Source organism: Brachycentrus maculatus, unplaced genomic scaffold, assembly GCF_059751285.1.
Source record: "Brachycentrus maculatus isolate JH-2025_06_01 unplaced genomic scaffold, ASM5975128v1 h1tg000008l, whole genome shotgun sequence".
NCBI lineage: Eukaryota > Metazoa > Arthropoda > Insecta > Trichoptera > Brachycentridae > Brachycentrus > Brachycentrus maculatus.
The window spans coordinates 783,389-807,996 of record NW_028280763.1 but is presented as its reverse complement, the minus strand read 5'-3'; the positions used below and the strand labels follow the sequence as shown (position 1 = coordinate 807,996).

The following is a 24,608-nucleotide window of genomic DNA, read 5'->3' as shown; positions in this document are numbered from 1 at the left end:
TGTATTTTTTTTTTAAATAGTTAATATGTCATTCCAGTTGATGCCGAATCAATAAATAATATGAGAAAACTACCCATTACCCTATAATAATAAAAATACATATATTTTAACTAGCAAAAAAAACCCTCGATAAAAGTCCATCGTAACCTTTTCAAGTATCTCGATAAGTGTCATTCAGAATAATAATGATATAATATACAGATAAGATATATTTAACAGGTATGTACTAATTACTAAAATAATTCGATAATAATATTTACTCACACATATTCCGTGATTACACTATCAACGATAAGTATGCATATGCAGGTACTAATGAAATTACATTTTATTTCATAAACTGGTCAACGCACGTCACTAAATGCAGTAAAACTAGAAATTGGCTAATAATCGTATGAATAAAACGAGGTATTTATTGAAACCGGTTGGAATAATATAATAGTACCAAGAATACTACTTCTACTACTTGGCCCTATCTACAAATATCTACAAACTACCTTCAGTCTTTTTTATCGCCTGCCAGCTCCCTTGTATCCTCCCAAGTCATGTCCAAGCCCCAAAGTTCAGACAAAAACTGCTGACAGATTTTCAGCAGCGGACGTCCTGGGCGGCGAGAACCTGATGCCTTGTAAAAGAGGCAAGCTTGACGGCGGCTCTCGGGAGGCATGCGGAGTAGGTACATGGCCAAGCCAACCGAATCGCCTTTTCTCGACGAGAGTTGTGATCAAGATTTGCTGCGTCCTACGCCTTATCTCTTCATTCCTCACAAAGTCAATCTACCGCACGCCTAAAATTTTTCGCAGGCATCTATTCACTAAACTGTTTATACGGCTGCTCTACGCCTTTGTAAGGTGCCTGTCTCATGCTTCTGCGTCCTGTTCTAGGCCTCCAGTCAAGCACTCTTTTCGTCCATCTATCCTCAGACATACGTTCCACATGACCAGTCCAGTTCCACTTTTGTTGCGCGATTATTTGACCCACATATCGCTCACTCCTTTCAACAAGGTCATATATCAAAAAACTTTTTCAGCAGAACGTTATTAAAGTTTAAAAATATAATAAAATGTATTAAAAATAAATATCATACCACTTATTGAACTTTTTACTGTGCAACAGATCTTTTAAGGTAAAACCTGAAGGTTTTTTATCTTTTTAAAAACATTTAGTATATTTAAAAAAAGAATAAACAATATATTTTCTTCAAAATGCAAAACAACACTTTCTGCCCTGTAGCGGGTAAATATTAAGTTAAAAATATGCCGCTTTTGCTGGGATATAGTACATTTTCTGGGCATTCCGAAAACATGCACAACTGAAAATTGACGATTTTTTAAATATGACGTTGTTGAAAGGAGTGAGTTATATGTTACCTTGATCTTATTCCTTATGCAAACATTAATTTTTCAGTACCTAAGGGATATGTTTAGCATCCTTCAGCTGTGCATTGAAGCTGTCAAAATAATACAATTATTTTATGCAATTGAGGATTTTTTAATTTTGATAGCCAGAAAAGTACAAATTTAATTTGATTACTTTTCTATCTTTATGTATATTTGTATGTATATCTTTACTAATATGTGAATTGAAATTTTCAATACCATGAAAAACTTTGAAATCACTGGCAGGGCATGTTTTTAAACAAAATATGTCCCGGAACTCACTTAGTGTCACGCTTTTTACCAAAGAAATATATATTCAAATACTAACTTTGACGAATTAAATAAATATAGATTGCAATAACGTAAACGCATCAATTTTTTTTATTTTTTTTAATACCATTAATTGTATACATTTATTCAAATCATAATTTTAATCATATTTAAAAAAAAGTATTTTGCCAAGACCCACCAAGACACCTTGAGTGTCTTGTCGGTGGAGTTCTTTTTGAATACATTTTTTTTTTGTTTTTAACCAGTTTAACCTTAGTTACACACAAAAAATATAGAAAAATTAAGAATATATACATTTTAAATTTTCATAAAATTAACTCTTGATCATTTACCCATTCCTTTATTTTGCGTTTGTTCCATATTTTATTTTTAACATTAATTTTGAAAATTTTAAAAATCCGTTTAAAAAGGTGCCGGAACGCCGTTCCACCGCGTTACATGAAAAAAACTCATAAGTATAAACGATAAACAATGAATGTAAGTCCCTCTCCAAGCACAAGAGCTTAGTCCTTTGATTGTAGAGAACAGAGTTACTAATTTTAAGATCGTCAAAAGTAGAAATGTCTAGCAAATGAATTAAATTATAAAAAGATTTTACAACATTTTGAGTGTGTCCAAATACTTGTTCACAAATCTGGATTATCTCTAAATATACCTCCTATTATTGGAGATAATCCAGATTTGCGAACAAGTATTTGGACACACTCAAAATGTTGTAAATAAATTAACTGGTCAAATTATAAGCTAAAATAATAAAAATGAAAATGATATTTTGTGGCATTTCTCATGTGTGTGATTATAATCCAGGATTCGGACCTCACATACTTATAAAAGAGTTTCTGCTCGATAAAAAGCTTATTTTCATCTCACCAATAGATGTTCTAGTGATTCAAGAACGATGTTTCAAATTTGGTTCATATATGTATATGGAACGTCCAAGAATTTGAGTAGTGTGGTTGTCAATAATGGGTGGAATTGGTGAACGTTATACGTGTGTAAAGTGATCACTTAAACCAGCTTATGACGGTCGTCAGCCCCGTAAATGCCCACACTTCCATATTCTTCTTGATGAGATGTCAAAAAATAATATGAACTAAATTGTATTATTTGTTGTTACTATATTAAATAAATTAATAAAATTATATGTTTCTTCACTTAGTTAATATTTTTTTAAACCTCAATCATTCGGGTCGCGAAGACTGATAAAGTTTGAGAAACTGTGGCATAGTGAACTAAACACCAAACTAAAGCTATACCTTCGCGATGCATCATTATCGAATCATGTATCATTATGCCCAAACTTCCATATTATCTTTCATTTTTGATGAGATGTCAAAAAATAATACGTAAAAAGATTATTGTAACTATTGTTTATTTAAAATATATATATATATATATATATATATATATATATATATATATATATATATATATATATATATATATATATATATATATATATATATATATATATATATATATATATATATATATATATATATATATATATATATATATATATATATATATATATATATATATATATATATATATATATATATATATATATATATATATATATATATATATATATATATATATATATATATATATATTTTTTTTTTATTATTTAGATTTATATATATTTTTCCGCATTTATATTTTAGCTTTGAGCCACCAATGCTCTAAATTCGACACTGGTGGTATTAGATCTTTACTGAGTATAAATTTGATCTCCTGGCAGCCTACTCTACTTTTTTTTCTTTTTTACGAATAATAATACCTTTGCTAAAAAAATCAAATAAAAAGAAGCCCACACTAGATCCAGCATAAGCTCAGAAAACTCGACAATTTTATTCATATCACGGATTTGTTCCTTTAAAATTGGAAACCTGGTATTTCGACGTGCTTCAAAAACGTCTCGTCGTAATTCGATTTTCTTATACAAATCGATTTCCCAAGAGTTTTCCCTGTTTGGATTTTCACTATAGGAATTAATCAAGACTGATAAATATATATTAATCAGTCTTGATAAAGATAAATAATAAAGTTATAATAAACTTTCACATGATTATATTCACATACTTATAAAAAAAATGCTATAAAACTACCATAATATTTTTATTATCATTCAATCATTTTTCGTACTTTTAAAACAAGTAAGGTAATAAATAAATAATAATAATAATAAAATCAATAACGCGGCATGATATTAAAGGCATATAAATAGTACGTATATAGTAATTTGTTATATCTGATCTTGTGGTTGTCAAACGGTGGTTCCTGCTTTTAATCAGTTCATTTTTTTTAAAGTCTACGATGATAGGCGGTTGAATCCATTTCTTGAATTAAGTAACGATTAATAATAATAATAAAACCCTTATCCGCACCCCAATGGTGCATAGGGCACTGCGTCATATAAACGCAGTGTTATCTTGATCGTTTACACATGAAGGAAAGGTGATCAGCCCTCCGCTTCAGGTACCAGTCCAGGGTAATATTGAATAAATATGACTGAGAAAAAATCACTTATATTTATTTATTATTATTGTTATTATTTTGTAACGATTACTTCACAAAAAAAATTACTTTTTTGGATTTGAATTTTGAATTTTGGATAGATATCATTACAATGTGTCCACTAAGTCAATGATGAATAAAAATATTTTCCAAAAAAGGAATAAATAAACGTTTTCTTTATTCTTACCAAATTCATATCTGATAAATTATTAATTCATTGATAAGTGGTGAAAGTAGACCGATTAAGTAGAAATGCGAATCTTTTAGACAAATGTTTTACAAAACGATATATGATAGAAGAAGGAAAGAATGCAACGCAGTTAAAAGCATTACCGATAATTTTTTAAAAAAGGTGTATTGAGATGGTTTCTGTTCGTGGAATGAATGAGTGAAAAAGGAACGGTAAAACAAATTTATGATGCGAATATAGTCGGAAATAAGAGCAGAAGAAGACCGAGGAAAACTTGGCAAGATCAAGCATTTCAAATACTTAAAAGTGGTCAGGCCTGTCGAAATTATTATCGGGTATGTATGAGGAGATGCATTAATGTGAACGAGGCGAAGATTGTTTGCAAAGACAGATTGGTATGGCGTTCTATTGTTCTCTCTGCCCACCCCTGCGGAGAAGCTCTGTGGTGGTTATTTAGTTAGTTAACTTTGTATTAATTTTCAAAAGTATATATGAAATGTTGTTGGATTCCATTCACATGCTAGTCCACTCAAAAGGAAGATAGGCTTCCCACGTTGCTTTCCCTGCAAGGAAGCAACGTGATGGTTAGTTAGTTAGTCTATTTTTTTAAATAGACCTTTGTTACAAGGTCAAACTATTAACAGGTCAGGGAATACCATAATTATAATTGGACATTATGGTACTAAATTGGTATCATTTAGATGTTATTTCGCGTAAGGGGGTTGGCATCGTGGCGGAAGGTAATAATTACACCAAGTTCTTCAACACGCAACCCTACGTCATTATTAATGCCTTTTGATGTACGATAAGGGAGAAGACAATTACTGTAATGAGGGTAGAAAATCAATTGGGTTAGACACATAAAAATGCAATTAAAGTAAAAGTAAGAGGGAATAATGTAAGACTGTAGTGTACAAATCGTTCTTCATCTATGTTGAGATGCCAAAATGTAAACATGACGAGAAACCCATTTTTTTATCTTACAAGCCTCCACTCGTGATTTTTGGCTCTTACGAACAAAATACATTGAAATAATAAATTGGAATAAAGGAAAATACAAAGTAAATTATTCGTTAATTAAATCATATTAAAATGTGGATCTTACATACACACATATACAGTTATAAAAAGGAGCAGAGGAAGATCGAGGTAAACTTGGAATGAAGAGATATGTCAAATATATAAAAGCGGTCGGGTTAGGAGTCGACGAATAATCGACGAGTATGTATGAGGAAATTGAGGAAATGCATGAATGTGGAAGAGGCGAAGAATGTTTTTCGAAGACAGAGTATTGTGGCCTTCTATGCTCTTTGCCGATAGGCAGGGAAACGGCGAAGCTGCGTTGTGGTTAGTTAGTTAGTTAGTTAATTATATACAATTAATTGATTCGGCAGTCACATTGTGGTAAAATCTATCCATTTTTAATAAATGTTTTAGTAAGTACCACCAGTAAATACACCGTATTACGGTGTTTTAAAATGATGCGGAATGCATCGAAACACGTGTCACAGTAGATTTTAATAAAAAAAGTGGTATTTACCAAGTAAACCATTAATTAACAATTATATACAAACCCAGATTTGTGAATAACGATTAAGACATACCCAAAATTTTGTTAATTATATTAACAGTTTATTATATTTTACAAATGTTTTTTAGTTTAAACAATTTCCTTTTAAATCTGAAGTCATTCGTTAATGTGGAACCGACGAATGTAATAATCATTGTCAGGGCCATGAGTGCAAAACGTTTGAGAACTTCTAATCCGGTCGGCGATCAACAGTCGAGAAAAGTTTCAATATTCTCCGATCCAATCAGTTACCGGCCGCGTTCTGTCGGCGATTGACGTCCGTAATCCGTGTTGGTGTAAATTTCGACCTTGTTACGCTATTTTGTTGCAATTCCCATATAAACAACTGGCAAGAAGCAAGTTTTACGTCAAAATTGCGTTGCGTTCCTCTAAATTACGCAATTTTGCCAGCAATGTGCAATCACTGAACCAAGAGTCAGGATTTGACAGTTCAGTGCATTTGTGTTCGTTCTTTGCGCGATGTGTTGTTATTGTGCATCTGACAGGAGTGTGTTTCACATATCTTGCTTGAAATAGACATTGTTTTGTTTGGCATAAATTATACTTCAAGTGTCAATTATTTTTAAGAGTCAAATTTAAGGTTTAACTGAATTTTCGCAAAAATTATTTATGGGTGTTTACAGTTTGAGTGCGTTTTCATTTGTTTATGTATATTTTTAACGCTAATATACAATTTCATAGCAAAATTATCCGTTTTTATAAAATGTTTTTTTTGCTGATACAGTAGAACCTCGATATAACGGACTAGTTCGGGGGAGGGATGTCCATTAAAGTCTATAAAAAACTAACTAACTAACCATCACGCCGCTTCCCCTCAGGGGTAGGCAGAGAGAATAGAACGCCACACCACTCTTTGCAAACATTCCTCGTCTCTTCCACGTTCATGCATCTCCTCATACACACCCGCCGATTGTTTCGCCTCCTAACCTGACCGCTTTCAAGTATTTGGCATACCTGATCGTGCCAAGTTTTTCTCGGTCTTCCTCTGCTCCTAAACGTCTTTTATATAAAAATAATTTCAAATAAATCAAAAAACTTTTTCTTTAAATGTGAACATAATTTACATGAAAATAAATATTACAATATATTGCTTAATAAATTACAAAATATATACAAAATACAAACAAAATCTATGAAGTAACGTTTTTGAGAGTTATTTTTAAATTTTTGACATCTTAACATTGATAAGGAAGAATATAGAAATTTGGATATTTACCGGGCTTACGGCCTGTCGTCGTCTGGTTTAAGTAAACACTTTATGCACGTGTAATATTTACCATTCTACCCATGTACCACAATACTCAAATTTCGGAAGTCATATTTATGCTTCATATCATAGTAGCGAATGCTACTTCTTCGGGACAATCTATGGTTGAAATAAATAAAAATTTTACTTTCAAAAACTTAATTAAATGTATGTAAGAATTTCGAAACCCATTTATACGTATATATCATATAATTCACGCGTCGCTTCTTGAGTGAGTTCGCGGCAGTAACTATGGTTGATTTGAGTAGGTTTTTATTCAACAGAGACCCTTTTAAATGTATGCAAGAGACTTACCAAATGATTTTAGTATGGTTTATTTGAGTACGTTTTTATTCAACAGAGACCCTTTTAAATGTATGCAAGGGACTTACCGAATTATGTTACATGCTGGCTTCATATTTTACATACAATTTTGTATCATTATCGTCAATTATGCATATTATTTAATTGATTCTTTTTATCTATTGTATTTCTACGAGTAAAGCAATGACAAAAGAGTTCAATAATATATTTCATGGTTTATTTATTTACCTTATCGATTCACATACAAAACAATGTAACTAGGCAGTTATCTATTGTGTTTGCGTTCAAGTAATCCAAGGCCACATTGTCGACAGTTACCTCAACAAAAAATTACCAATTTATTTTATTTATTTAATTTATTTAAACTTCATGTACAGAAAATAAAAAGTACATTGGCGGGCTTATTGCTAAAAAGCAATATCTTCCAACCGACCAAAGACGGACTAGTGATATTGATCAAAACGTTTGATACCATATATAGCCGTTTGCAATCAGTGGGCAGATAGTACTTGAACATTTAAAAAAAACATAAATTACAAATTGACATTTAAAAAGAAACATAAATTAACAAAAGACGATAATAAGGAGGGCAAAGGAAGAAGGGAGATTAGGGAAGGAGGTAGAGGGAGGAGGTTTGATCGACAGTTAGGATTCTAATGACAGATAGTAATGTCTCAGACGTTTTTAAAAGTTAATACATATTATTGTCTGATGTAATAGATTTTATCAAAAAACTAAAAAACAATTAATTAACAATTAGAGAAAAAAGTATTCTAGGATTCTAATGATAAATAGGTAGAATTCGGTAGCAAGTTTAAGAAAGAGAGGAGGGGTCAGGGGAGGAGGAGATGGACAGTTAGGGTTCTAAGGTAAGATAATGATGTTTCAGGCGTTTTTTGAAGGTTAAGATAGAAGGTGCATTTTTTACATGTAGAGGTAGTTCATTCCAGAGTCTAGCCGCTTGGACAGTAAAGGAATTACTGAGGAATGCTGTGTTGTGGCAAGGAATGGAGAGTGTTCTCTCTTGGGAAGAGGGAATTTACTCTTCGACTCACGTTTATCTGTATATTTTTAGAGTGTAAACGAATATTTATTTTCACCTCCCCCTGGGAATCGAACTCGGGACCTCTATCACGTTAGCTAAATACACTAACCATTACACCACGCAGGCTGAATAAAATAATACAATAGTAATAAATATTTAAAAATTAAATATAATATGATAAATTATTTATCTTTTATAATATATACATGTACACGAGTTGTGTATATCTCCATTTATCAAATCACTGGCGAAGCCGGGTAAAAAATACTAGTACAGTGAAACCCGATATAACAGACCTCTTTTTAACGGTATATAATATATGGTAAATATAAACTGACCATTTATTTTTGTCCTCAAAACGGGACGTCTACCAATTTTTACCTAATAGTATGTATATTCAAGAAAACACTATTTTTTCATAGTTTTTTATGTATCATTAAAAAGAAAAGGAATGTTGATAAAGAAAATAAGAGGAACAAATTATAAAAATATGAAATAATTATGTTGTTTTATTATGTATTTAAAGGGTTGGCGGTCTTTATATAAATTAGTTAGTCTTTGCACATGACTCACCAGCCACCTGCTGTAGCCATTTGCACCAAAATCAAGCTAGGATTTGTTCAGCAAAGGTCTATGAAACGGCTATACTACAAACTATCTTCGATTTTTTGTACTTTTTTTAATTGGTACCGTGTGTTGCTCTTTTTTTTTAAATTTGATATTTAGACGTCTCGAAACTTTACTTGGGGACAACGGGACAGGCTATCTAAAAACGGGACGGTCCCGTTCAAAACGGGACGTATGGTCACTTTAGGTATAAAATATGTATTTTATGGTAAATTATTTTAAATGCTTCATAATATTGATGTATAAAAAACTTAAAACCTGAAGGAAGTGATCTTATCAAAAAAAGCAATTTATTTGGAGAGGCTCAGCGCAACTATGATTATAAAAATTTATTAAGTAGAAATGTATAGAAATCGTATAAAAAATTCAACTTTATTAAATAAAATACTCAAAAATTATAAAAAAAATAGTTCGCGATACATTGCAACATTACGGGAATGCATGATTTTAGAATTAGATATTGGTACCACTGCATCTGAAACTAGCGTACATAGTGTTGACTTCACCTATGTCGGATCCCGATCTGACTGGAAAATACTCGGAACTAGGACGGATATAACGAAAAAAAAAACAAATAGATGAAGGTGACTCTGGGCATAATATTATGACTGAAAGTGAAATAACAAATGAAGCTATGAACCTAATAAATGGGGATGCAAGTAAAGATAGCGAAGAAGAAACGACACGTCCAAAAATTATGTTAACAGTGGTTAGATCAAATCTCGACGATCTCATAACATTTATTGACTATTCGTCAGATAACGAATTTCAACTATATTATGCGCATTTTCATAATTTTAGAGAGTTGATTAAGTATATATAAAAAAATAGCAAACTTTGAAGGCGCAAACCAAACTTAATTCCCTTTTCAATGCAGGATTACCGAAAGCAAGCGCGTCGATATCAACGTCACTTCACGACGAGTATCTGAAGAAAATAAATAGAATTTTGTTTGTGTTTTTAAATATTTGTATTTCATTTATATCTAAATAGTGTCTGTCTGCTGTGCTGGTCGGGGTTGTGGGCGTCTGCGTACCGGCAGCGTCGGGTCGGAGTCGGATCTAGCTGACTAATTGAACTAAATACTAATCACTGCCTACACCGGGGTAATTCTAGAAAATTTGGTGACGGATTTACAAACTTGTATTTATTTAGATTGGCAGTGACAGGTATATTGAAAACTCTTAAATGTAAATTCACAGTAAAATCGGGATACAATTTTATATTGTTTCACATTTTCAATAAATTTCGCAAATTAGTTCCAAAAAAATTGCTTGGCAAGAGCAGATCTGTAAGGAAGCCTAGATGCTTTTGTATCAGATCTGGGCATGCGGTGGGACAGCTTTCAATATCTAAATAGAATTTTCATATTTTCAACAACAACAAAAAATTAATTATTTTATACCTATTTTTATATAACGGACTATCGTCTTTATCGGACGCCCCCTCCCATTAATTACTCCGTTATATCAAAGTTTTACTCTACATAATATGCAAATTTATGCAACGCAAAGCATTCCCTACGATTTAAATACTAAATTTATGTGACAGTATATCTTTTTACATACATACATAGTAATTAATAACAATTATCTCCATGAATCGTACACTACTTCTTGGCATAATTGTATTACAAGGTTCTCCATTAAAATTCCGCCATCTTGATCAAAAGTAAAACCAGCGTTTAATTCGCGACGCGAATAATTAATTAATGATATTTACATAATGCCTTTGACAGTTTGTAGGATAAAGTAAGACGATTCGCCTCTAGAACTTTTCCCAAGTAAATTAAACTCTCGAAATATGTTTTTCAGTATAAAACTTTTAATATTCGCGATCGTTCAGATCACAGTTTCCTAAACTTTTTCATCCTGTAGACCACTTCTCATTTTTTGTCTCTCTGTAGACTCCCTTCTATTGAATTATTTTTCACTTTTCTACCACAAATGTATTCTATAGTTGTCACGAAACTAAGTAGCGAGTTAACTAAAATAGAAGTGGAAAAGCTTTATTCTTCTTCAAACCCTTATCCGCATGGTGCATAGGGCACTGCGTCATATAAACGCAGTGTTATCTTGATCGTTAACACACGAAAGAAATGTGATCAGCCCTCCGCTTCATGTTCGAGTCCAGGGTTATATTGAATAAATATTGGAGTGAAAAATCACTTGTACTTATTTGACCCCCTCCTCCTAGGAATCGAACCCGGGACCTCCAGTACGGTAGCCGAGAGTGCTGACCATTACACTACGGAGGCGGATATAAATATACAGATTTTTTTTTTTTTTCGTATTTCAAATGTAATTATTATTATCCATTCAATTTTTTTTTTATGTATTAATTTTAAATCAAACACAGATTTTTTGAGTCTACTAAGTTGTATTTTATTAACAAAAAACACATAAAAAATTATATTGTGACAATTGTTTCGCCTTGTTAGGACATTATCAATGCCCTAACAAGGCCTTATCTTACCTTGTTAGGGCATTATCGCCTTGTTAGGGCATGATAATGCCCTAACAAGGCGAAACAATTGTTACAATATAATTTTTTATCTGTTTTTTGTTAATAAAATACAACTTAGTAGACTCAAAAAATCTGTGTTTGATTTAAAATTAATACATAAATTAAAATGCAGTTCTACAAATTAAACGCCAAGTCAATAAATAAAATACAATTTAAATTTGTTTTGTTGTAGAAAATTTATATCAAATATTGGTTTTCATCCCCTGCCTTGTTGTTTAAACAACATATTATTTTATTATTTATTGATTCGGCATTAACTTTTTTAATTAAACACTTGAATATACCACTGAATGAGTTTTATTTATATCTACTAGTTTCGAAAACTTGCAGATGTTTTTATCTTCTGGTAATTTTAATTTGTAAGTTTTCGAAACTAGTTATATGCTTATATAAATAAAACTCATTACAGTGGTATATTCAAGTGTTTAATTTTTAAAAAATAACCAGCATATTATTTTATCTAGCCTCCCAAAAATGTTAGTTTACTTATTTATTTATTTTTTTACAAAAATGTTAATAAAATTAGTATATAACCACTCACCGAGATTTTTACGTCTACCGGTTTCGAGACGTACCCGTCTCTTCGTCAGGACAATCACTAACACAGCATGCAAACAATATTACCTTTCACCACCATAGCACCATTTACACACTCAAAACTACACAAAATGTCTAACACATGCGATTTTTGGTCGACCCGAAGACCAACATGCACTATAGTTTTCAATACAGACATGCGTTACGAGCTGAGGTTAAACGTACATTAAAAAAAACATGTTTAAGTTGTTAACATGTGTCTTCGGGTCGACCAAAAATCGCATGTGTTAGACATTTTGTGTAGTTTTGAGTGTGTAAATGGTGCTATGGTGGTGAATGGTAGTATTGTTTGCATGCTGTGTTAGTGATTGTCCTGACGAAGAGACGGGTACGTCTCGAAAACGGTAAACGTAAAAATCTCGGTGAGTGGTTATATACTAATTTTATTAACATTTTTGAAAAAAAAAAAATAAGTAAAAATGACTAACCACAAAGTAAATGCTTTAAATATTAATAATATTGAGAATAATATAAACATAGTTTATTTGTTAAGATACTAATATACTGAATAATCCCCCTTCAAAACTCACTAATTAGTGAAACATAAATAGACCATTGTTCTTAGGTATTGCAGTCGCATTCCATATTTCCGTTTGTGTTTTCCTAGATACAAGTCTGTGTTTATTTTTAGCTCAGTAACGTTTTATAAATGTAAATAGTGTAAAAACTAGTCCTGTTTAAACGTTAACGATTATTCAACGAATACAAATCACGCCATTCGCATTCGGACATACTACAGGTGGCGCAAAATGAATCACCCTTTTGGAAGATGTTATAATTTTTTCAAATGGCGTCGTACGTCAATCGAATTCGACATTTCGCCCACTCCTTTCAACAACGTCGTGTATCAAAAAACTTGATTTTTCAGGAGATCGTTTTTGAATTTTAAGAATATAATAAAATGATTTAAAAATAAATACCAAGCCACTTTTTAAACTTTTACTATGCAACAGATCATTTTAGGTAAAATCTGAAGGTTTTGTCTCCATTTGAAAAATATTTAGGATTTTTAAAAGAAAATAAACAATACCTTTTCTTCAAAATGCAAAAACAACACTTTCTGCCCTGTAGCGGGTAAATATTAAGTTTAAAATATGCCTCTTTTGCTGGGGTATGGTACATTTTTTGGGCATTCTGAAAACATGCACAACTGAAAATTGACGATTTTCGATTTATGACTTTCTTGAAAGGAGTGAGCGAAATGTCAAATATGATTGACATACAACGCCATTTGCAAAAATTATAACATCTTTCGATAGGGTGAGTAGTTTTGCGCCACCCTGTACCTTATTTGTAAATAAAAAATTTGATGTTCGTTTGTTCAAAATCTTAAATATTCTAAATCTATCAACTGATTGTTTTGAAATTTGAACACAACGTAAAATTCGAATAGGCGCGTCTTTCTATCTATGTCTTCTAACCCTTATGCGCCCTCAATGGTGAATAGGGTACTGCATCGTATTGACGCACTGTTGTCTTGATCGTTACTTACATGAAGGTAAGGTGTTCACTCCTGCGTTTCTTGAACCAGTCCAGGGTAATATTAAATAAATATTAGAATGTAAAATCACGAATATTTATTTACACCCCTCCCCCTGGGAATTGAACCTAGGACCTCCAGCATGGTAGTTAAACACGCTAACCATTCCACCACGGAGGCGGACTATCTATCTATCCTTCTATGTTTATAACAAAAGTGTAAATATCAGTTTGTTCAAAATCTTAAATCTCCTAAAGATGAGAAATGTTTTTACAATAAATAAAACATCCATTTGTTGCAAAGCAGTTTTTTTACCGTAAGAATAGCTCCATCTGTTGAACGTAACAGCAATAATCGTAATACCTTACATTGCTCATGGCGGACATCGTGCTGCTTGACAGCTTCTTTAATATTCTCTACCCATAAGTATCACCCCAAGGATACAACTCTAAAATTAACACTTAGCTTCACATACGATGTTTGAAAATGGTGCGGAATGCATCGAAGCACATAATAGATTTTAAGAAATATTTGGATTTACCAAGTGAAATTTAAATTTGAAATGGGTAGATATTACCGCCAAGTGATTGCCGAATCGATTAATGAAGATATTTATTACTTTATTTTCGATATTCCGCTATTTCTCAAGCGTCAGATTAAAGCACGCATCGATCCTTGCCAAGTAATTTTACTTAGAAAATTGAAGCTTTAAGCTCGAAAGCTGGCATCGATATCAAAGGTCATGGAACACCGCTCTCTTAGTGAAGTTACTAGAAATATTACTGCTCTGCAGCATGGAACGTGTAGAACGATTCGCTCAAATAGATTTGAGCTCAACACATTCACTGCGTTCAATATAGTGCAAACAATCACAAAAACAAATTTATAAGGCGAATGTTATTGGGAAAATGAGCAGAGGAAGACCGAGAAAAACATGGCACGATCAGGTATGCCAAATACTTCAAAGTGGTCAGGTTAGGAGTCGTTATAATCGGCGGGTATGTATGAGGAGATGCATGAACGTGGAAGAGGCGAAGAATGTTTGCAAAGACAGAGTGGCGTGGCGTTCTATTCTCTCTACCTACCCCTGCGGGGAAGCGGTGTGATGGTTATTTAGTTGGTAAGTTTTTTTTTACAATCACAAGATGCTGACATAATAACAAATTTTCAAAAAAAAATCACATCTCAACATAGACGAAGAAGAATATGGAAGTCTTGGCATATACGGGGCTTACGACCGCCATAGGCTGGTTTGGAATTTGTGTATATACTGTTCAAATTTGAAACATTGCTTGAGTTGACCAGAATTTCACTAGAGACATCTATGGTGAGATAAAAAAAGCTTTTTATTGAGCAGAAACTTTTTCATTTATATGTGAGGTTCGAATCCTGGATTATATTCATGTACGTGAGAAACACTAGAAAATATTATAATTTCATTATTTTTCTAAAAAAAATATAAAAATAACTCTCATTTAAGACAATCCAAATTTGTCAACAAGTATTTGGACACACTCGAAATGTCGTTATTTAAAAAAATAAATATATTTTTTTGTATTTTTAATCATTACATACAGACACATTATTTCGTCGAGACTGTAATGGCGCAACGATATGTTAAGCCATTATAAGCCATACGCGCATAGCACTTATTCCGCATCTGGGAAAATGTTACATGTACGCGCCTGGCGCGTACCCCACACCTAACGTGTTAAATGCCTAGGTACTCAGATGTGAAAATTTCACGTTCGTGAAAATTTCACATCTGAAGCATAAACATGACGTCTCTTGGAATTAAGCTCTATGAATTATGAGGCAAACTTTTAACAGATTTTTTATAAACATAAATAAATATGGGTAAATGAAGACTTCAGTAAATTACTGACAAGCTTTGAAACTTTTATAGGTAAGGCCAGATCACAGAAAATCTCATACGACATCCTATGATTTGTTAATATTTTTGAACAGGAAATATACTTTGATATGTAATACGATTATAGGTGTTTCTACTTTTTGACATTTTGACAGCCGCTTCCGCAGTTCAGTGATAAGAACTTTTCGCTCACTCCTTTTAACAACGTCATTTATAAAAAAAATACAATTTTCAGTTGTGCATGTTTTCAAAATGCCCAGAAAATGTACTATATCCCAGAAACAGCGGCATATTTTTAACCTTATATTTACCCACTATAGGGCAGAAAGTGTTTTTTTTTGCACTTTGAAGAAAATGTATTGTTTAATAATTTTTTTAAAAATAAACTAAATATTTTTCAAATGGAGAAAAAACATTCAGGTTTTACCTAAAAAGATCTGTTGCACAGTAAAAAGTTCAATAAGTGGCTTGATATTTATTTTTAATACATTTCATTTTATTTTTAAACTTTAAAAACGATATCCTGAAAAATCAAGTTTTTTGATATATGACGTTGTTGAAAGGAGTGAGCGTTTTGTCTACCATTCTGAAGGTCCCGAGTTCGTTTTTCAGGGGAGTCATTTTTTTAAATTAACTCAAGATGGCAATTTTAAACTTGTGCATTCTATGTTACGAGTTTGATACAATACGAATATATCTAGAAGCTTATTAAATTTGTATAATGCTTAAATATAGCATAGTGTGGTTGTATCAATCATATGTAGAATTTATGAATGTTACACGTGTGTAAAGCGATCACTTTATAATGCCTATGACGGTCGTAAACCCTGTAAATACATAGACTTCTATATTCTTCTTCATCTATGTTGAGGTATCAAAAAAGAATATTCTTATATTTTAATCTCCATTAATGTATACGTTTTATTAAAAGTTTAAATAAACCCAACATTAACTTCGGAACGCGTTCGTTGGACCCGCTTGGTAGATAGAGGGTTAGCTAGCGATCAATACAATGTTTTATAGTGTCTTATGCACCATTGGGTGCGGATAGGGGTTGAAAGACCTGAATAAAATAGATAACGAAAAGACAGTTTCCCTAATTTCGAGATTTAACTATGAAATTTGCAGAAATTTTCACAGATTTATAAATCATACAAATTTTCGCTTACGGTGCGTAATTTAAGCGTCTTATGTTGTGAAATATCATGAAAAAGTTTGAATTTTAACGTCTATATATTTTTTGCATCTATTATCGTAGCTGTTAAACCGCTGAAAAGTTTTCTGCAAAGCGCTAATTACCTAAACAAACTCAATGTAAACGAAGTGTAGTGTTTTATTTGGTTATTCCCGCCCACGTCCACGTCTTCTCGGGAGTAGCGATAAAGAAATAGGAAAAAATGGCGGAAAATGACGAAAGCAAAATTCAACGCGTCAAAAATCGCCTCACCAGGATTCAAGACAAGATACAAGCAAAGGTGGAAGATATATACGAGGACCTACAAGAGACTGTCGAAAACATCTCTTCTCCAAGGATCAACAAATTTGTGTCGCATCTCTCGAAAAGCGGCAGCCTCAAGAAATCCGAGAGCGTCGAAGCCATCCATCCAAGAACTACACCTGACGTCACGGTAGAAAGATGCTCTTCTCTCGAATACATTCCCAGTCCGCCAATCGAAGAACCGTGGAGGAAGCTGAGACTATCAGATAAAATCAAGATTCTTAAACAAATGCTGAAGAAATCCGCACACCTGGGAGACGAAAATGACAACGTCATGAAACTATCGAAAAGCGAGATAAGCCTGCTAAAAAAAGAGCTGTTTTCAAACGAGGACGACCTCACAAAAAGAGACGAAGGTGGGCTAAAGCTGCAGTGCAAAGAGTTCGGTTCGGATGAGTCTTTAGCCGAAGTGCCCTCCGACGCCGAAACTAAAAGCATGATGGCAGAAGATGACGCTGTTGTTTCTGATACATCTGAAGCCAGTAAGCTGTAAGTGACTTGATTTTTTTCATCTTTCCAATATTTTTCAAGGTTTCAAAACAAAATAACAAGATATTTTACAGCAACCATTAAAAAATATTTATCGATCAGTTGTTTAGCTTCTGGTTTTGTACATAATATCGTAAACTGGGATTTTTACGAGAGTTTAATTTTGATTTTTGACGGTCATGTAAAAATTTTGTGGACGTATTTTGAATAGCGTCCAATAATCTTTGATACATAAAAAAAAGGCGTAACCGACACTTTGAAACTAAAAATCTGAATGATTTCTGAGTTAAAGTTCCTATATCCCCTTTTTCTCTTTCAATCGTCGGTGTAATTTTAGATTTTTAACCACCAAATTCAACACACGAATTGTTCATCAAACCAAATAACTTATACATTATTTTGATATCGGTTATTTGCTTAATTACTTCAATTTTGGCATCGGTTGTATACTTGATTACTTGAGTTTTAACATTGGTTGATTATTTGAGTTTTGACATTAGTTGTATACTTGATTACTTGAGTTTTGCCATCGGTTGTATAATTTATTGCTTGAATTTTGGCATCGGTTGATCACTTGAGTTTTGGCATTGGTTGTATACCTGATTACTTGAGATTTGCCATCGGTTGTATAATTCATTGCTTGAATTTTGGCATCAGCTGTATACTTGATTACTTGAGTTTTTGACGAATAAAACCCTAAATCAAATCGTCAAATTTGCCATCTGCTTTGTTTTTTTTTTGTTTTGTTTCTTGAAAATATATTGGACCAAATTTGTTTTTTACCCAAACATAAAGTTTTTAGTAATTTTGAACTCGCTATTGTCAACCAGATCAGAATGTCACCAAGAGAAGGAGGACATTGACGAAGAAAAGACTAGATCCGGAATACCTTCGACAGTTCAAGTTGTAACTCCACACCACATCCCAGGACATCTCCCCTTGCCGTGCGAACTGTTGGAAAAATTGGGAAACAAGTTTCCGAGAATTAAAGAAAAGAGTGATATGGTCCATAGGGTAACAGATTTTATATCTTAATAAATATCGCTCCTCTAACTTGTCCATAAAAATAATACAATAACAATATGTAGGGTGATGCTTCGTATAACATAATTAATTAAACACTCTCCTTGTCATTTATCGTTCACTTTGTGTAATACCACTTTAAAACACCAAGTGAACGATGAATGATAAGGAAAGTTTTATATTACCATACCACAAAGTTAACAATGCTTTTATGATTGAATCCAGACAAGGATTCAAAATGTACGAACTTAAAAAATACTTAATGGAAAGATATTTGTGTTAGTGATTAGTTATATTTTCTCTTTTTTTCTATAAACATGCTTTTTACCTTATGTTATTTTATGTGTCTATTTACTGTACCTTTTATTGCCTTATAACTTCCATTTTGCCCTGTGTTTTCTTGTTTGTTACTTTCTTATCTGTTTTTCAGTCTTGTTAATATTAATCCCATGTCCCAAAATGAGTAATGGAAATTAACTCGTTGTAATCGCTACAACGCATGTCGGAGATAATTTGGTCCATGTCTTCTGTAGTTTGTGCCTTCGCACATGCCTTCCGGAATCGTAAGAAGCAGGTCTAGATGTCTTATATTATGACATATCCATTTGGGTTGCTGTTCTTAGCGAAGGCGAAGTTCAGACGAGAGCTGCCGACGAATTGTCAGCAGTGGTCGTCCTGGGCGGTGCGAACCTGATGCCTTGTAAAAGAGGTGAGCTTGATACAGGCTCTCAGGAGGCAAAATATATATGTATATAATAAAAAAATAAAAAAAAATAAACCCTTATCCGCACCCCAATGGTGCATAGGGCACTGCGTCATATAAACGCAGAGTTATCTTGATCGTTTACACATGAAGGAAAGGTGATCGGCCCTCCGCTTCAGGTACCAGTCCAGGGCCAGGCCATATATATGTATATAGTTGAAATTTATTATATTATTTATTTAATTGGCATTGACTTTGTGGAATGCCATTTTGTTTTTTTTGTTTATTTAAACACTTGAATAATAACACTTGATGAGTTTTATTTCATTACACACGACTAGTTTCGAAAACTAACGGACGTTTTCAGCAACATAGTTATTAGATGAAAACGTCTGATTGCTTTCGAAACTAGTCGCGTGTAATGAAATAAAACTCATTAAATGGTATTATACAAGCGTTTAGTTATTTTATTATATGAAATGCAGTTTCACCAAGAAATGTCAGTACAAAACTTAAATCTAATTAATAGGTGTTCTATAATAATTTTTCATTTTGTATACTATCGTATTGTCAGTGTTTATTTTTTTTTATCATGAATAACATTATTTGTTTCACATATGCACAAAAAGTATTACGAGTAATAAGATTTTCCGTGAATAATAAAAAAATATTTGTAATGTTGCGGTTAGTTTTTTTCGCTTTCCTCGCGATGACAAATCGCTTAATACACTGTTTCCCTAACATCGATATCGGTAATGATCCACATATCCGGCAATGGCGTTGTAAACGGTTAGAAAAAAATGTTTCATTACCGGATTCGGCAGTCACTTTGTGGTAATATATATCCATTTTTAGTTTGTGTTTTAATTGGTAAATACCACTATTTCATGAAATATATTATGACACGTATTTCGATGCATTCCACGTCATTATTACTATACGGTGTTCGATAAATGATGCGGAATGCATCGAAATACGTGACAATATAGATTTTTAGAAATTAAGTAAAAAATAGATTTAAATAAAAAAAATATATTTAAATACCTACATCATAATTTCAATGTTTATTTTTATTCGGGATCTATACAGACATAAAAAGGAAGATATTAAAATTTTAAAAAAATAATTAAACGCCTTTTATACAATGTTAACCGAAGAAAAAAATACACACAAAGGAAAAAAAAACTATTATATCATTCATAAGTACTGTACAAACAATAAACAATGAGTGTAAGTCCCTCTCCAAGCACAAGAGCTTAGTCTCTTTGTTGGAGAATAACAGCGTACCTAGTATTAGATATTTTATAAGTAGAAAAGTCTAGCAAATGAACGAAATTGTTCACAACATTTTGAGTGTGTCCAAATACTTGTTCACAAAATCTGGATTATCTCCAATTACAGGAGTTATTTTCATATTATTTTTTGACATCTCATCAAAGATGAAGAAGAATATGGAAGTCTGGGCATTTACTGGGCTGACGACCATCTCACCAATAGATGTCTCTAGTGAAGTTCTAATGATTCAAGAAAAATGTTTCAAAATTGGTTCATATATATAGAACTTCCAAGAATTTGAGTAGTGTGGTTGTCAATAATGGGTAGAATTGGTGAATGTTACACGTGTGTAAAGTGATCACTTAAACCAACCTAAGACGGTCGTCAGCCCCGTAAATGCCCACACTTCCATATTCTTCTTGATGAGATGTCAAAAAATAATATGAACTAAATTGTATTATTTTTTGTTACTATATTAAATAAATAAATAAAATTATATGTTTCTTCACTTAGTTAATATTTTTTTAAACCTTTAATTTTTTAATTTAATTTATTAATCGGGTCGCGAAGACTGATAAAGTTTGAGAAGCTGTAGCTTGAACCAAACACCAAACTAAAGCTATACCTTCGCGATGCATCATTATCGAATCATGTATCATTATGTTACATATGACGTAGACGTCATGATTCACATTTGCGTGTTACCAGACCTTGAGTACGTATAAGAAGTGTGAAGAATTTTCCTCGTCGTTCGCTTTCACTTTCGTCAGTCCTACGCCAATCTATCGTGTTGGTAATGGCGAATACAATGGATCCCGGTTTATCCCTGGTTTGTTGGTAAAAATATATATATTTTAAAATAAATTAATATTTATCTTTTTTTTCTTCTTAAATTTAAATTCATTTTATTCTTTGACATCTTGTCAAAGATGAAGAAGAATTTCAATTCAATTCAATTCAATTCAATTTATTCAATAATTAATATATACATTACAAACAAACATTTAAGGCGTATATATTAAAAAAAAAAAACAAATTAAAAATTACACAAGAAGACTCTTGTTAAATGTGTAGAAGAATCTCGCTTCGGAAAACTCCTTCGGACACATGGAACAGATCAATATCCAATGTGATATTGTTCAACATAGCGGTAGCTCTTCCTACAGGCATAACCATCGGCAGGTTGGTCCTGTGTATAGGAATCTGAAACAATCTATGCCGACGCTGTCTTAGGTTACTATCGGGAACATACAGACCAATGCTCTGGATAATTTCAGGATTATCGATCATACCGCGCAACAATCGATAAAAATGCGTAATCAAATACGCATTCCTTCTAGTCTCTAAACTATTGTAGCCAAGCATACCCTGGAGAAACTGGGTCGGGTAGAGCCAAGGATAATAGCCGTACTCTCTCATGTAGAGATACCTCAAAAACTTCTTTTGGACTTTCTCTACCATAAGAGAGTACTTAAGCTCGTGTGGCCCCCAGATCATCGAGCCACTCTCGAGTCTACTATGAATATGAGAATATGGAAGTCTGGGCATTTACGGGGCTGACGACCGCCATAGGCAGGTTTAAGTGATCACTTTACACACGTGTAACATTCACCAATTTTACCCATTATTGACAACCACACTACTTAAATTCTTGAAAGTTCTATATATATGAACCAATTTTAAAACATTATTCTTGAATCACCAGAACTTCACTAGAGACATCGGCTGTCCAAACTCAAAACACAGTAAGGGACATTTTTTTGTAGTACGTTTTTTTGCATTTTTGGACTAAGTAGATTCTACTTAGTCCGAAAATGCAAAAAAAAACAATGTTTTAAGTTTGGACAGCCGACATCTATTGGTGAGATGAAAATAAGCTTTTTGTTGAGCAGAAACCCTTTAATTAGTATGTGAGGTCCGAATCCTGGATTATAATCACACACATGAGAAATGCCAGAAAATATCACTTTCATTTTTATCGTTTAAGCTTATAATTTGACCAGATAATTTATTTACATTTTGAGTGTGTCCAAATACTTGGTCACAAAATCTGGATTATCGCCAATTACAGGAGTTATTATTTTTTTTTTTCGTATTATTTTTTGACATCTCATCAAAGATGAATCTTTCATCTTTGATGAGATGTCAAAAAATAATATGAAAATAACTCCTGCAATTGAAGATAATCCAGATTATGTGAACAAGTATGTGGACACATTTAAAAAAATTTAAAAAAAATAATATTTTACATGTTTTTTTTTCTTTGATTCAAATTCACTTTATTTTGTTCTAGTATTTTCAACGCAACACCAAACTATGCGACGTCAACAAAAGACTCAAGTGTCAGATATGGAGCTCTGTAGTGACCATCGTACTAGTGGAGGCGCGAGGGTTAACAGCTATGGACCAAGATACAAGATCCAGTGACCCCTACTGCAAATTTAGGTAAAAACTGTCACCATATTTAGTAGGTGTTCCTCCCAAATTAGTCAAAACTAGAACAAGTATTGATAGCATCTCAGAGAAAATGTATGGTTATCTGGCTATACCCAAATTAACCAGCTGCCTGACATCTATAACAGGGACTTCCAATCTTTTTCAGCCCGCGGCGCACTTACAAGTTAAGTATTTTGTCACAGTGCCCTACTTTAGTAAGCCATTTGGGATAGATAATGTAACTATGTATGTATATACATATCGCTCACTCCTTTCAACAACTTCATAAATCAAAAAACTTGATTTTTCAGGAGATCGTTTTTAAAGTTTAAAGATTTAATAAAATGTATTAATAATAAATATCAAGCTACTTTTTAAACTTTTTACTGTGCAACAGATCTTTTTAGGCAAAACCTGAAGGTTTTTTCCCCGTTTCAAAAATATTTAGTTTATTCAAAAAAATAATTGAACAATACCTTTTCTTCAAAATGCAAAAACAACATTTTCTGCCCTGTAGCGGGCAAATATTAAGTTAAAAATATGCCTCTTTTGCTGGGATACAGTACATTTTCTGGGTATTCCGAAAATACGCCCAACCGAAAATTGGTGATTTTTGATTTATGACGTTCTTGAAAGTAGTGAGCGATATGTATATACATATATTATAGTCGAAAGAAATAGGTACCTACAATAATAATAGTTAGGTAGAATGATGCTAGCTTTCAAAAAAGAAATTGTTGCTTTATAGGTAGGTACCCGAGAATATTTATGGTTTCAGATAATGATAGAGGATCGACTCACGGCGCCCTTCTTGACTTTCTACAGCGCACCAGGGCGCCGCGGCGCACACTTTGGGAACCCGTGATCTATTAAATAGAACCCCGTCAGGGATCCAAAATAAATGAACTGAAAAAATATTTTATGGAAAGATATTTTTGTGCTAGTGATTAGTTATATTTTCTCAATTGTATCTTTTTAACATGCTTCTTAACTTATTTTTTATATGCCTATTTACTTGACCCTTTCATTGTTATATATTTTGCCATGTCTTAGTTTTGTTCTTTTTTTTTCTTTTTTTAACTTTCTCATTTGTGTATAAGTCTTGTTGACCTCAATCCCATGTCCCAAAATGAGAAATGGAAACTACTCATCGGGAATATTATATATACGACGTATGTATGTAATATGTTTTGAAATAAATTATAAAATAATCAGGGGATAGCAGACCTACCTATATATCGTGGTCATACAGGAGAAAGTGACCAAGTGCATTGTTTAACAAAAACGTGATCATTGACTATTTGATATCTTACTACCTTAATATTGCCCTGAAAAAATCCCAAAGGATTTTAAACTTGGAAGTATAATATATTGACTAGTTAAAAATGACTAACTGCATTGATTTTTATTTTCTTGCCAAGCAAAGGTGACTTAAATGGCCCTCCTGAACATTTTACGTTTTAATAGTTGGTCACTTTCTCCTGTACTACTACGA

The 24,608-nt window shown here is 32.6% G+C and overlaps 2 protein-coding genes across 7 annotated transcripts in view; one reads left to right on the top strand and one right to left on the bottom strand.

The window, feature by feature from the left end:
* mRpS16 (mitochondrial ribosomal protein S16) overlaps positions 1-24,608 on the bottom strand; it is a 121,960-nt gene that overhangs the window by 25,553 nt on the left and 71,799 nt on the right. The window lies entirely within an intron of this gene.
* The window catches only part of Mctp (multiple C2 domain and transmembrane region protein), a 136,415-nt gene that overhangs the window by 87,516 nt on the left and 24,291 nt on the right, over positions 1-24,608 (top strand). For 3 of the 6 annotated variants that reach the window (XM_088260744.1, XM_088260754.1, XM_088260788.1), the window contains one exon: positions 22,971-23,122. In XM_088260744.1, the coding sequence (XP_088116870.1) occupies positions 22,971-23,122 (152 nt within the window). Of the gene's footprint in view, positions 1-6,196; positions 6,552-16,280; positions 17,677-18,506; positions 18,691-22,970; positions 23,123-24,608 lie in introns of those variants that run through there. The other 3 variants (XM_088260769.1, XM_088260761.1, XM_088260779.1) reach the window with 3 other exon arrangements.